The sequence below is a fragment of the Chinchilla lanigera genome, unplaced genomic scaffold (genome assembly GCF_000276665.1).
Source record: "Chinchilla lanigera isolate Chin_1 unplaced genomic scaffold, ChiLan1.0 scaffold00133, whole genome shotgun sequence".
Taxonomy (NCBI): domain Eukaryota; kingdom Metazoa; phylum Chordata; class Mammalia; order Rodentia; family Chinchillidae; genus Chinchilla; species Chinchilla lanigera.
The window spans coordinates 1,367,757-1,379,400 of record NW_004955534.1 but is presented as its reverse complement, the minus strand read 5'-3'; the positions used below and the strand labels follow the sequence as shown (position 1 = coordinate 1,379,400).

The following is an 11,644-nucleotide window of genomic DNA, read 5'->3' as shown; positions in this document are numbered from 1 at the left end:
AGAGAGAGAGAGAGAGGGAGAAAGTACATATATAAAATATATCTTTAAATTTTAAATTTATTTATACAAAATATTTAAAATATTTTCCTCTAATTTAAATGGAAAATAAAATTACTAAGGTTAATTGATCTATATAATTGATCTATAATTGATCTATATAAGTCTATATGATGTGATACAGAACATATAGCTTAAATATTTGCATGAGTAGCATGTTATTATTTTTCATGGACTTGCAGTCAGAGGATTCAAAAGGACATATGAATTGGAGTTTATTGGCACCATTTGGTCTAGAGCTACATAGTTGATCCCCAAAGGAAGAGCTGACATTTCCCAAGTGGTTTTCTAAAGTCAGTCAGTATATTTTAAGACAGCAGATATATGTATGCCTTTCCTGTATTTCAAATTAAAGATTTCTATTTTGTTTTAGTGTATTAAAACATATAGCACAGATTGGCATGTAGTAAACTACAAGTATGAAGACTTCTCTGGAGACTTTCGAATGTTGCCCTGGTAAGTTTAGAATTCAGAGGAAATGTTCAAGAGGAAGTTATTACACTTTAAACCTTTTAAAAATACTTGTGAAACTTCTCAGTTATAGTAAGGCAAAACTTCGACTACTGTACTTGGTAAATTCAGTATTTTGACTGAGTGAATATGTTTTTAACTTTGCTCATGGAAATTCTTTCCAAAATGTATGAGCTCAGTTTTGGCTTGATGCACCTGTATTGATTTGTATCTGTATCAATGCATCTGTATCTTTTTAAAAGTTTAATATACTTATTTCTAATAGAATAGTTGCATAGTTTGTGGTGAAAAAAGAAGAAAAAACATTTAGTTCATTAGGAGCTGCTATCATGAAACTGAAGGTGCCAAAAGAAACCATTTTTTTCCAGGGCAAAATTACATCTTAAAAGTGTTGTCTCATTGTGCTTCTAAGAAAAAAATAATTGCAAGTAGAAAAATAATAATTTTACATAGAATCTATGATAATTCCATAGCACAACAGTAAGAACGGTATCACCTAAGTCCAAGGAAATAGGGTAATAATGTTAATGTTTATATGGTGAAATTAATACATTTATTAAACCATTCTAACGGTAAAGTGCTATATCTTTAGTGTTTAATCAAAAGAATGGTCAGCTATTTAGAGAGAAATAAGCTCTCCACCAAGGAAAAGGAAAGCATGCAAATATATTCACAGGGATAATGAGGCGAAAAACCTCATTTCTTTCTGCTAAACTTCATTCTTTATAATGTCTTCAGTAGAATTGAACTTAATGGATCAACATTTGGGCACCATATCTAAATGTTTCAATTAAAACATTTAATAATAATACCCAGAATTTTTGAAAATATGGATGTGTTTACTCAGGAGTAGTTGATACCTCAAAGGAGATAAAATATTGAGCAGATGAGCTTGGAGGTAATCATGAATTTCTTTGTGATATACACATTGCATACTTGGAGGAAGCCCTGGCACATAATACATGCTTGATAAATGTTATCTGTTGTTTTTACTGCTATTTCATCATCGCATCTGTATCTTTAGTTGATTCTGGATAATGTAGTGAGCATTTTCCAGTAGTGTCAGTGAAAAAGGTAGGAGATATTCCAGACATCCCTTGAAAAAACGTACGGATCTGTCACCTAAGTGAAAGGAATAGCCTGAGCACACTGGCCCAGAGCCAGACTGTCCTGGTTCAGATCTTACTTCTGCCACTTACTGTGGAATTATCAGTGGTTGACCTTGGACCAGTCACACTTGCTTGAGCTGTTTCTTTTCTCCCATTTCTCACCTCTACCACTACTAACCTTAGAGGATATCACATGGGAGATGCTTTAGAAAAAATAAGAAAGAAATGAGACATTTGTGTAGGCTTTTGTAGTTTGCAAAGCACTTTTCTGGAGAAGGAAATTGAATACTAAAATGACCAGTTCAAGTTGATAAAGCAAGCAGATGAAAGTGCCAGAATAATACTGTGTTGTTTTTTGACCTGGAGAAAGAGATGGTTCTGCCACTGCTAACAGCTCTGGCACACAATCTGTAAGAACTTCTGCCTTCCCTAAGTATCGGGGTTGGTTAGATCTTTGTTGCTGGCTGCATGTGTGGGAGTCCTTTACAGTGCTGGTGATGTAGCTTGGTGGTAGAGAGCTTGATAGCATGTGTGAGTCCCTGGGTTCGATTCCCAGCACCACACAAACAAAAAAAAGCAGTGTAAGTTTACCCCAGAAGGAGAATCTGTGGAAAGGAGGAAAGGATTTCTCCTTCTTATGTCTTGGCATTTTGTAATTTGTGAAAGAAATTTACTCATATTGCTTTCATTTGTTGTTGCTGTGGTTTATCTGTTCAGTGTCTAAGACAATTCTCTTCCATTTTCAGCAAATCTCTGAGACCAGAAAAGATTCCTAACCATGTATTTGAGATTGATGAGGACTGTGAGAAAGATGAGGTAATGATGGGGCCACTGCACTGGTTTCTTTAAGGTCACTTCTGCTGAAAAAGATTCCCAAAGGAATTCCCTGTGAAAAGATGCTGGAAGGAGTTGTAAATTACCTCTGGTCATATTTCAAACTCATTAGTGTTTTAAAAAAATTTAAAAAGAATTGTTGTGTTTCCAAATGATGTTTAGGAGCAGTCAAATGAAATGGACTGGGATTTGTGTATAAACATATTCACCCACCTCGGGGCGAGGCTCGTGGAGTTGATGTTCTGTGTTGGGCTTGTGTTATGGTGATTTATCTGGATTCCCCTGCATAATAGATCCCTTTCGGGACAGGTGGCTTGATGTCTGTGACATTTGGAGGTACAGTTTGCCTGACTGCATAGTGCAGAAGATTTTCTCAGAAGAGAACCTATTACAGTTCTAAACCTACTGAATGCCTTTCTTCTGTACAGCACAGGGCCTTTCTACAGTCAACAATTTAAAATATTTGTGGGGAAGGGAGGACTTTATGTTTCAAGGAGGAAATGGGGGCAAGGCCTAGTTCTTTGTCCCCCAAATATTGACTAATTTGATTGCTGGTTGACTACTTTACATATGTATGGCTTTTGCTCTATTTTAGGACTCATCTTCGTTATGTTCTCAGAAAGGCGGTGTGATAAAACAAGGCTGGTTGCATAAAGCGAATGTGAATAGCACAATCACGGTTACCATGAAGGTAGGAAATAGTCATTTTATTATTCCATCATTTTAAAGGATATACCAGTCTGGAAATAGTGTTTGTTTTACAGTGAGCCCTAGAGGAGAAAAACTTTAGTGAGACAATCTCACAGATTCATGGAATTTTAAAAATCTGAAACCTCAGGATAAATTTAGAAGTGTAAGTTTTTAAAGAAATGTAATAGTTATTATCTTCTGAATCAGGAAGTTTAAGAAGGAGGCTTTCAGCTGAATGAAGAAAATCGCTTTGAAATAAAGGACATCAGAGATTCATATTTAAGGAGTGGAAGCATTGGGTAATTCAGTTCTTTAGAAAATATTAATTAGGTGCTTATTAAATTGTGGGGAAGTATATGGATAAATTCGATGAGGGTCTCTGGTCTCCAGCAGCCTCCACAGTACGTAACGAATATAGCAGATCAACTCCTATACAGAGCTGTACCTTAGGGTGGTCGGAGCAGCCTAGCTGTGAAGTCTTATCCTGTAGTTTGGACAGGATAGTGAGTTTTGTGTAAAAGGTTTGTGTGAATCAAAAGTAGGAACACTGAAAGGGAAAAAATTAACACAGAGCCTTGAATGCCTTGGACATGAGCCTGGCTTTTTTGTTTGGGAGGCTATGAAGAGCCATTGAACTCCAAAGGAAAAGCTAACACACTACTTGAAGATTCTGAGCAGAAAAACAAATTACTCCCCAATTCTAAGCATAATTGTTCTTTCAGATATTTAATATAAGATCATGGGGTTTGCTGAGGATGATTCACACTTCCATTAAGTATTAAAAGTCGCTCTATCTTTGAGATAGCCTGCAAGTAGAAACCCTGGGTGTCTATCAAGGGAAGACTCAAATTTTATCTTAACTTAATATTTTGCCTGCTGCTTTCTTTTTATTGGTCTTGTCTTGTTCTCACTTTCATTTTCAAGTCAAAGATAATGAATCCAAATTGTAGAATGCTTTCTCTATCTTCTACTCAAAAGCATGGACCTCAGCATGTGGTGATAATAAGAAAACCCTTTTATCGAGGCCTTAATGTGTGCTAGGCACTGTAATGAGTGTTTTATATTCTCCATCTCATTTAATACGCATGACAGCGCCATGAAATGCATACTAGTACTATGCTTAATTTGTGAAGATGGTAAGTGAGGCACAGAGAAATCCAGTAATGAACCCAAGGTCACTGAGCACCAAATTTTCAGAGATGGCATTTGAACTCTAGGTAAGCTGATGCCAGAGCTGTACTCCTCACTAGAACACTATCATGCTCGCTGGCTGAGCGAGGTTCAAGTCTTTATTGTATGTCCTGTCAGAGTTACTAGGTGCAGAAATGCCTATGTGAATGCCTATAATTCTGGGCAGGTTGTCAGAAAATGGCTCCGTAGGTTTTTATTTTGAAGTGATACATAGTAATTGTACATCTTTATGGGGTATAGGGTGATATTTCAATACATGAACACAGTGTGGAAAGATCAGATCAGACTGGCACATCTGTCACCTCAAACATTCATTACATTTTGTTGTGTTGGGAATATTCAAAGTCTCTACTAGCTACTTTGACATATATAATTAATTGTTGCCAATTTTAGTGGTTGTTACTCTATTATGCTACAGAACATTAGAAATGATTTGTGCTATCTGACTGTACCCTGGGGTTTATAGTCTTTGATTCCACTCTCTTCCTTTAGCATTCACAAAATATTGAAATATTTTACCCATACTTAGGCTTTAGCCAAACACTAAGAAAATATACCGTAGCAACTCTGGATTCATAAAACAAGACCTTAGGAAATGAATATATTTATAAAGCAATTCACAAAATTCCTTGAAATTATTTCTCTAATACCTTTGGATTATAATTTGCTTTACATACAATGTATAGGGAGCCTATACATTATAAATAAAAAATCTAGTTGGCTGAATAAAAAGTACATGCTTTCCATTTTCTTTTTTATTTTGTGAAATACAGATTTAGCGATGTGGTAGGAAGATTAAGGAACCCTCAGAGATACCCATACCCTAATCCCTGGAACCTATAAATGTTCCCTTACATGGAAAGCTGCTACTCACAGCTAGTAAAGAGGACATTTTGAATTATCCCAGTGGGATCCATGTAATTACAAGAATCTTGATAAGCAGAAGAGGGAGGCAGGAAAAGAGTCAAGTAAAGAGGCATGAGAACAGAAGTGGGGTCAGAGTAAGATTCTATCAGTGCCTGGCTTTGAAAGTGGAGAAGGGAGTTGTAGGCCAAGAAATGTGAGCAGCTTCAGAAGCAGAAAAGGACAGGAGTGGAAATGGATTCTCCCTTACCTTGATTTTAGTCCAGTGCATCCCACGTGGGACTTCTATAGAACTATAAGATAATAAACTTGTATCGTCTTAAGCCATCCCGTTTGTAGTAATTTGTAATGACAGCAATAGAAAATGAATGCAATCAGTTAGTCAAAGATTGATTGTTCCACTTGTATATTATCTATCCCTAAGGTTAAAAACTCCAGCACTTACAGGGGCCAGGGAGGAACCATAAATTCATGGAGTGGGAGATAGGTCTGAAGCAACTCGGTGACCTCATTGGTCACATGAAGGGGACAGCTGCCAGTTGTCTCAACTAATTGTTGCTTTTTCACTATTGAGCTAGATTCTTTGCTTTGCCTTTTTATCCCCATCTGCTCATATTTTGGCTCTCTCTCTCTCTTGTCTCTCTCATCTCTCTCTCTCTCTCTTCCCCTTTCTCCAAGAGGGAGCTATAGCTCACATATCATAAAAACAAGTATATGTCTTGAAACTTATACAAAGCAATCAGCAAATAAGGGAAAAAAATAAACCAAATTGGTCATATGAGGCTACAAAGCTTTGAGAAAAATTTATAGGGGATATTTTGAAATAGAAAGATCACAATGAGGTTTGAGAATTGTCTCTGGTTTCAGATTCCATTTCTCCCTGCATTTGTCTATTATGGGTTATGAATCTCCTTTTGGATTTTTGGGAGCTACATATATATGTTATGTTGCACTTCTTAATCTTTGAAGTGAAGAATATTAACAAATCTCGTAAGCAAATGGGAAGTGACTCAGATGTGCTATTATCTAAGCCACTGTTCCTACACTGGAGGCAGGGTTATTCTTGGTACAGCTGGAATCCCCTACCTTCAAGGTAGGGCACACTGATGAGAAGCTTTGGGAGCTCTGGAAACCAGCACCACAGGGCAAGAGCTCACAGAGTTGAAAACAAAAAACCGTTTCTTATCAGAAAATCCAAGCATTGAGAGCCCTTGCAAACATAGCAGACAAGCCCGGAAGCTGCCACAGTAAGTCTGAGAATTAGTCATGACTCATTGGCAAATGACAAATCACAGAAGCCATGCTTCACCTTCCCTATTTTATCTGAGTCTCCTTGATGCTCTGGCTTGACACTGGTGTGCAAGTCCCTTTAAGGTCGAACAGAAATAAAGCAGGGCAGTGTGATGCCTTGTAGAGTTAGTAGTGTGTTTGAGAGTCTTTATTCATATGAATATCTCTGAATTTAAAAAAAGTATGTACAATCAGTCCTTTGGAATGTTTAAAATTATATACAAATTCAAACAGTTTTTACAAACAAGTCTGACTCTCCTGGACAATTTGACTGTCAGAAATAAGGGACTCTAATAGCAAGAAATGGAGAGACACAATCTTGAGAGAAGGTACAAAAATAAAATGAAAGAAGGAGGATCAGAACACCCTCAGCAGAGTTCCCTTGATAAAAGGAAATGAGAAGACTTCTACTTCATAAGACTTTTAAGAAAGTAACCACCAGGCCAACAGTTCAATATAAATAATATCAGAAAGTTATTTGTATAGGGGGTCCTTTAGAAAGTTAAACCTCCATGGCCAGCTACCAGCGAGTTTTATGAGAACATTCAAGTGGATAGCGATGGGCTATAAGGAAAAGAGGGGCTTGGAAGGGAAGTAGAGGTTTTTTTTTCCCCTAGCTCTGAGGCTCAAACTCAGGCCCTTGAGCCTGCTAGGCAAGTGCTGTACTACTTAGCTACATCCCGACAGATAGAGCTCTCCACATTAGAAGGCTGTAATTCCCCTGTATATTTTTTTATCATTTAATTTTTTTTGGTCTGAGGACCAGACTCAGGGCCTCCCGCTTGCTAGACAAGTGTTCTACAACTGAGCTAAATCCTCAGCCCCAAGTCCCCTTTATTTATGGAGTAAAACTTTTTCCCTAGTGTACACAATTCCCAAGCTCCGGTCAGTTGTTCAGCTATTGTCTACATTTTCTGCAATTGTCATTATTTTTCCCAGAGTGCTTGCTGAGTAACCCAGTTATTGGCTGAAAAACGAGCGATGAGAACGCAGGCTGGAGGAGAGCTGCTGATGGTGTTCCTAAGTTCACGTCGCTGTGCTCAGGGCCTGGGCACTTTATTTCACTGAAAAGGATGCTGGCCTCATGCGGCTTTTGCAAAGTCTCTGTTGGTTATTTGGGCACAGTGACCATTTTATTCAGCACTTGCAAATTGCTGTTTTTGATATTCATGTTGAAACAGAACAAGCATTATCCTAGTGATTAATTTTCTCAATTTGTGGTTTCTAGTTAATGAGAATACACTGCAGTGCCCCACTGGAGTTTCTGGAAAAGTATTGCAGAGAAATTCTAAAATATCATAGAAAGTCCATGATTCTTTAAGCAGAAACGTAAACCCCGTCCTAAGAGAAACCTATTTATTTACATTTTCTTTCCCATGTAGCTACTAGAGACATCTGCTTTATTTAGCTTCTTTCTGTATCAGTGAAAGAATGTAATGTGGACTGTAGATAGCTATGATATTGAACATGATCTGCCCCTGGCATTCAGAACTATTTTTCCTAAGGGATATAATGATATATAGAAGAAGGAAGAATTTGATCTTAAGGGTGGTTTTTCTTTTAAAAAATTGTTGCACATTCTTGGCTGACCCCTGGGACACCCACCTTTGTGCATCTTCTTGGCTCAGTGTGATCACATTCCTCTAGCTCCTTCCTCCCCGTTCTCAGCAATTAAATGCTGAAGTGCCTTGGTATGTTATTGGGGTTGCAAGTTCAGCTGCATGATGTATGACTCACTTCTGGTGCCCTTTCTTTTTTTTCTCACAAGAGAAAGCCATTTATTATATATCCAGAGTCCAGAAGTCCTCACTTTACTCTTAGATTGTTAAAGGAGAATTTTTCTCCTCTGCAGTGGGAGAACAACAAATCAAAAGAGGACTTTACCTAAGAAAATATACGCAATATTAAAATGATTGCTGGAAGGTCAGGGTCGCTATGTGTATTGGAACAAAATTAAGAGAAAAAAAATTTTTATCTTAGTCCAATTGTATTCTCAGATCTACCAGACCATCCGTTAGAGCTAATACAAATGGATTAACACTCATTTACTATGGGTAAGGAATTTCTCACTGATTTGTGTGTGTGTGTGTGTGTGTGTGTGTGTTTTGCTTTCCCTCATCCATTGATCATTGTTCAAAAACCATTTATTAGGTGCTTCCTACATGCCATGCACTGTTAGGAATCAACAAATTCATTACCAAGTAGATGTTGAATTCATTATTAGTACAAGGTATTAATATTGTGGAAGGTAAAGAGAAGTGTCGCATGCAGAATTTAAGACCTCTTTGGAAAGATGAGATACACAAGAAAAATAATTGTTCAAACATGGTGGAGAGTCCAAGTGATATGAGTCCAGATTATTTTGGCCTGGGGTCAGAGAGGGCTTCCTTCAGAAATCCAGGACTTGAAGGAAGGGATTAAGAAAGGAGAAGGTGATTTTGGAGGCAGTATGTAGGGGGTAAGCATGTTAGGTGAGGTTGGGTAGCTGTGGGAAATAGCTTATTTAGTCCTTTGACACATCCCTTTGCCTCAGTTTCTCTTCTCTGACACTTCAGTGACAATACTAATGACCACACAAAGTCATCAGAAGGCTTACATGATTTGACAAAAGCACTTAGCCACTGACTGTAGAGCAGAAAGCACTCCACAGATGTTAGCAGAGTTTATTATTTTGTATTATCAGTAGCATTGTTGGAGGGCCTTAAATGCCAGTATCTAACACGTGAGCCTTATCATGAGAATAACTGAACTATTGAAAATTTGAGTGAGGACATGCCATACTGAAATAAAAGTAAGAAAATGATATGTCTGCAACAAGAAGGGTGAATTGTGGACCCCTCTTACTATACTGTGCAGCAACTGTGATAGTTTAAAATTTTTCCAGTGATTAAGTATGATAGAATTGTTTAAGAAAAGCTACTTGATTTTCACCCAGTTTCCCAGAGGTTAGAACAATGTAATGTATTAAAATTTGGTAAGACTGCAAAATTATATGAACCTAGTGGTAGGAGTTCTTCAGCAGGACAACGTTCCTGACATTCTGGTATAATTGCCTGCAACTCAATTTTCTTGTAGGTCTTGGGGTTTTCTTTAATCTTTGCTTAGAACAGTTCTAAGACCCAGCATGTCTCTTGCTCTCCTGCATTCTCCTTTTCCTTGCTACCGCTGGCATTGTTTTCAATCTTGCTACCTTAGTCAAGTAGGCTCCCTTGCCCCATTTCCACACTGCTCCTAACACACCTACTCTACTTCTTAACCTTTGGAACATCCTTTCTCAGGGCTTCTAGTTTATGTAATTAAAAAAATTCTTTTACCTTGCTGGAAATAAGACGCAGGGCCTCGCGCATGCCAGGCCAGTGCTCTACTGCTGGGCTACAACCCCCAGCCCTGGTTCATGTCATTTAGCAATAAATAGTCACCCTCTAGGTAACACAGATAGGTAAGCACACTTAATGTTTGTTACATAAGGTGATAAAATGTTTTTCTACTTTGAGGATAGTATGTTTTCCAACTTTCTTGCTTGTCTTCCATTTTTGGTGCAAATGAATGAAAAATGCCATTGTTCTTGCTCCAGAAGGGGTTCAAAAGGTCATTCAAACAGCTCAGGGACTTCAGGAGACTTGATGAGACCCGATCCCAGAGAATCATCTCCTTTGGCTTCTTCCTCACTGTTTTAATCTTCGGGGTGATCTGAGTGGGTCACTCTTTAGGATCCATGTTCCTCACTGAGTATGGTGAGGAACTGTCAGCTGTGGTCACTATTTAGGATAAATAATATAGGCAAAGAGGAGGAGAAATCAGGGTATGGGTTACCCCTAACCCATATTGGGTATTATAGAGAAACACCATTCTACTGGATGAGACCACAAACAAATCTGCTGGAGAAGGAATTATTCATTAATTTTTTAAAAGTTTTTTCCAAAATTTTATCAAGCGAACATTTCTGTGGACTTAATGACAGGAGATAAGACATGGGCCTTAGTTGTCTGGGAAGATACAGATGATGTTAAAAAGGAGGTAGATAAATAAAATGTATTTGAATCAAGATCCGCACTGTGAAAAAGATTAAAGTGCTGCAATGAGGGCAAGTCCTTAGAGAAGGCTTCTCCAAGGAGGTAAGACTCAAGAGAAGACCCAGAGAAAGCAGGAGAGTAAACTGTGGATATGCTGGGGAAGAGGATCTCAGGCTGAGCATGCAAAGCTTGCTTGGGATATTTTCAGAACAATAGATAAACCAGTATAGATTGAGCAGTGTGATTAGAAATAAAGTCCAAGAGATAAGCTGATGTTTAAATCAGGCGAAATATATCTGCCTCCTGAAACACTTGTCATTTCTTTATGGTAAAAACTTTCTTTTTTTTTGGTTTTTCTCCGGTACCAGGAACCAAACTCACGACCTTGCGCTTGCCAGGCAGGCGCTTTTGCCGCTGAGCTAAATCCCCAGCCCTATGGTAAAAACTTTCAAAATCCTGTCTTCTAGCACTAGCACACCAAGACTTCTTGCTCCTATCTGACTATAACTTAGTATCATCTATCACCATCCCCCTGAATTTTAGTTTTTAATGTAACCTTAATGGGAACACATTGGAGGTTGTGGGCAGGATTCTCTTTGTTGCTGTGATATGAATCTGATTCCAGTTCTACCAGTGCCTTGCCTGTGTGAATTTAAATGTGCTCTTGTCTTTCAATTTTCAGTTAGGTTCAATGTAGCTAATGATACTTACACTCAAGTGATATTAAAAGAATTAGCTATTGGTTACAAAGGATCACGGCCTTCAAATGAAAGGTATGATATAGAATAATGACCACTGTTCTACATAGTCATTATTTTAATATCTCTCTTCTATCTGAAATATGAAAATATATGTAGACCCATATCCTAAATAGGCACATCTTGGGAATTTAAAATATATCAGGAAATTATGTTTCTTATTTACCTTTTGGTTCCACATGCTAGATTTAAGATGTCTCCTTTTTTTGAAAAAGGCACCTTTAAAATTTCTAAGAAGTTGAAACCCAGCATACATGAGTCTGCCAAAAAAATGTATACACACTTCAGCAGTCGGCTGTATTAATAAATATCTGGAAGCTAATGAACACCACTTTGAGAGCCTCTTGTAATTGTAGATGCCAAAGGT

The 11,644-nt window shown here is 37.8% G+C and overlaps 1 protein-coding gene across 2 annotated transcripts in view; it reads left to right on the top strand.

Moving 5' to 3' along the window:
• The window catches only part of Dock11 (dedicator of cytokinesis 11), a 192,474-nt gene that overhangs the window by 52,314 nt on the left and 128,516 nt on the right, over nucleotides 1-11,644 (top strand). For both annotated transcript variants that reach the window (XM_005410460.2, XM_005410459.2), the window contains exons 4-6: nucleotides 431-513; nucleotides 2,384-2,453; nucleotides 3,067-3,162. In XM_005410460.2, coding sequence (XP_005410517.1) covers nucleotides 431-513; nucleotides 2,384-2,453; nucleotides 3,067-3,162 — 249 coding nt within the window. The remainder of the gene's footprint in view (nucleotides 1-430; nucleotides 514-2,383; nucleotides 2,454-3,066; nucleotides 3,163-11,644) is intronic.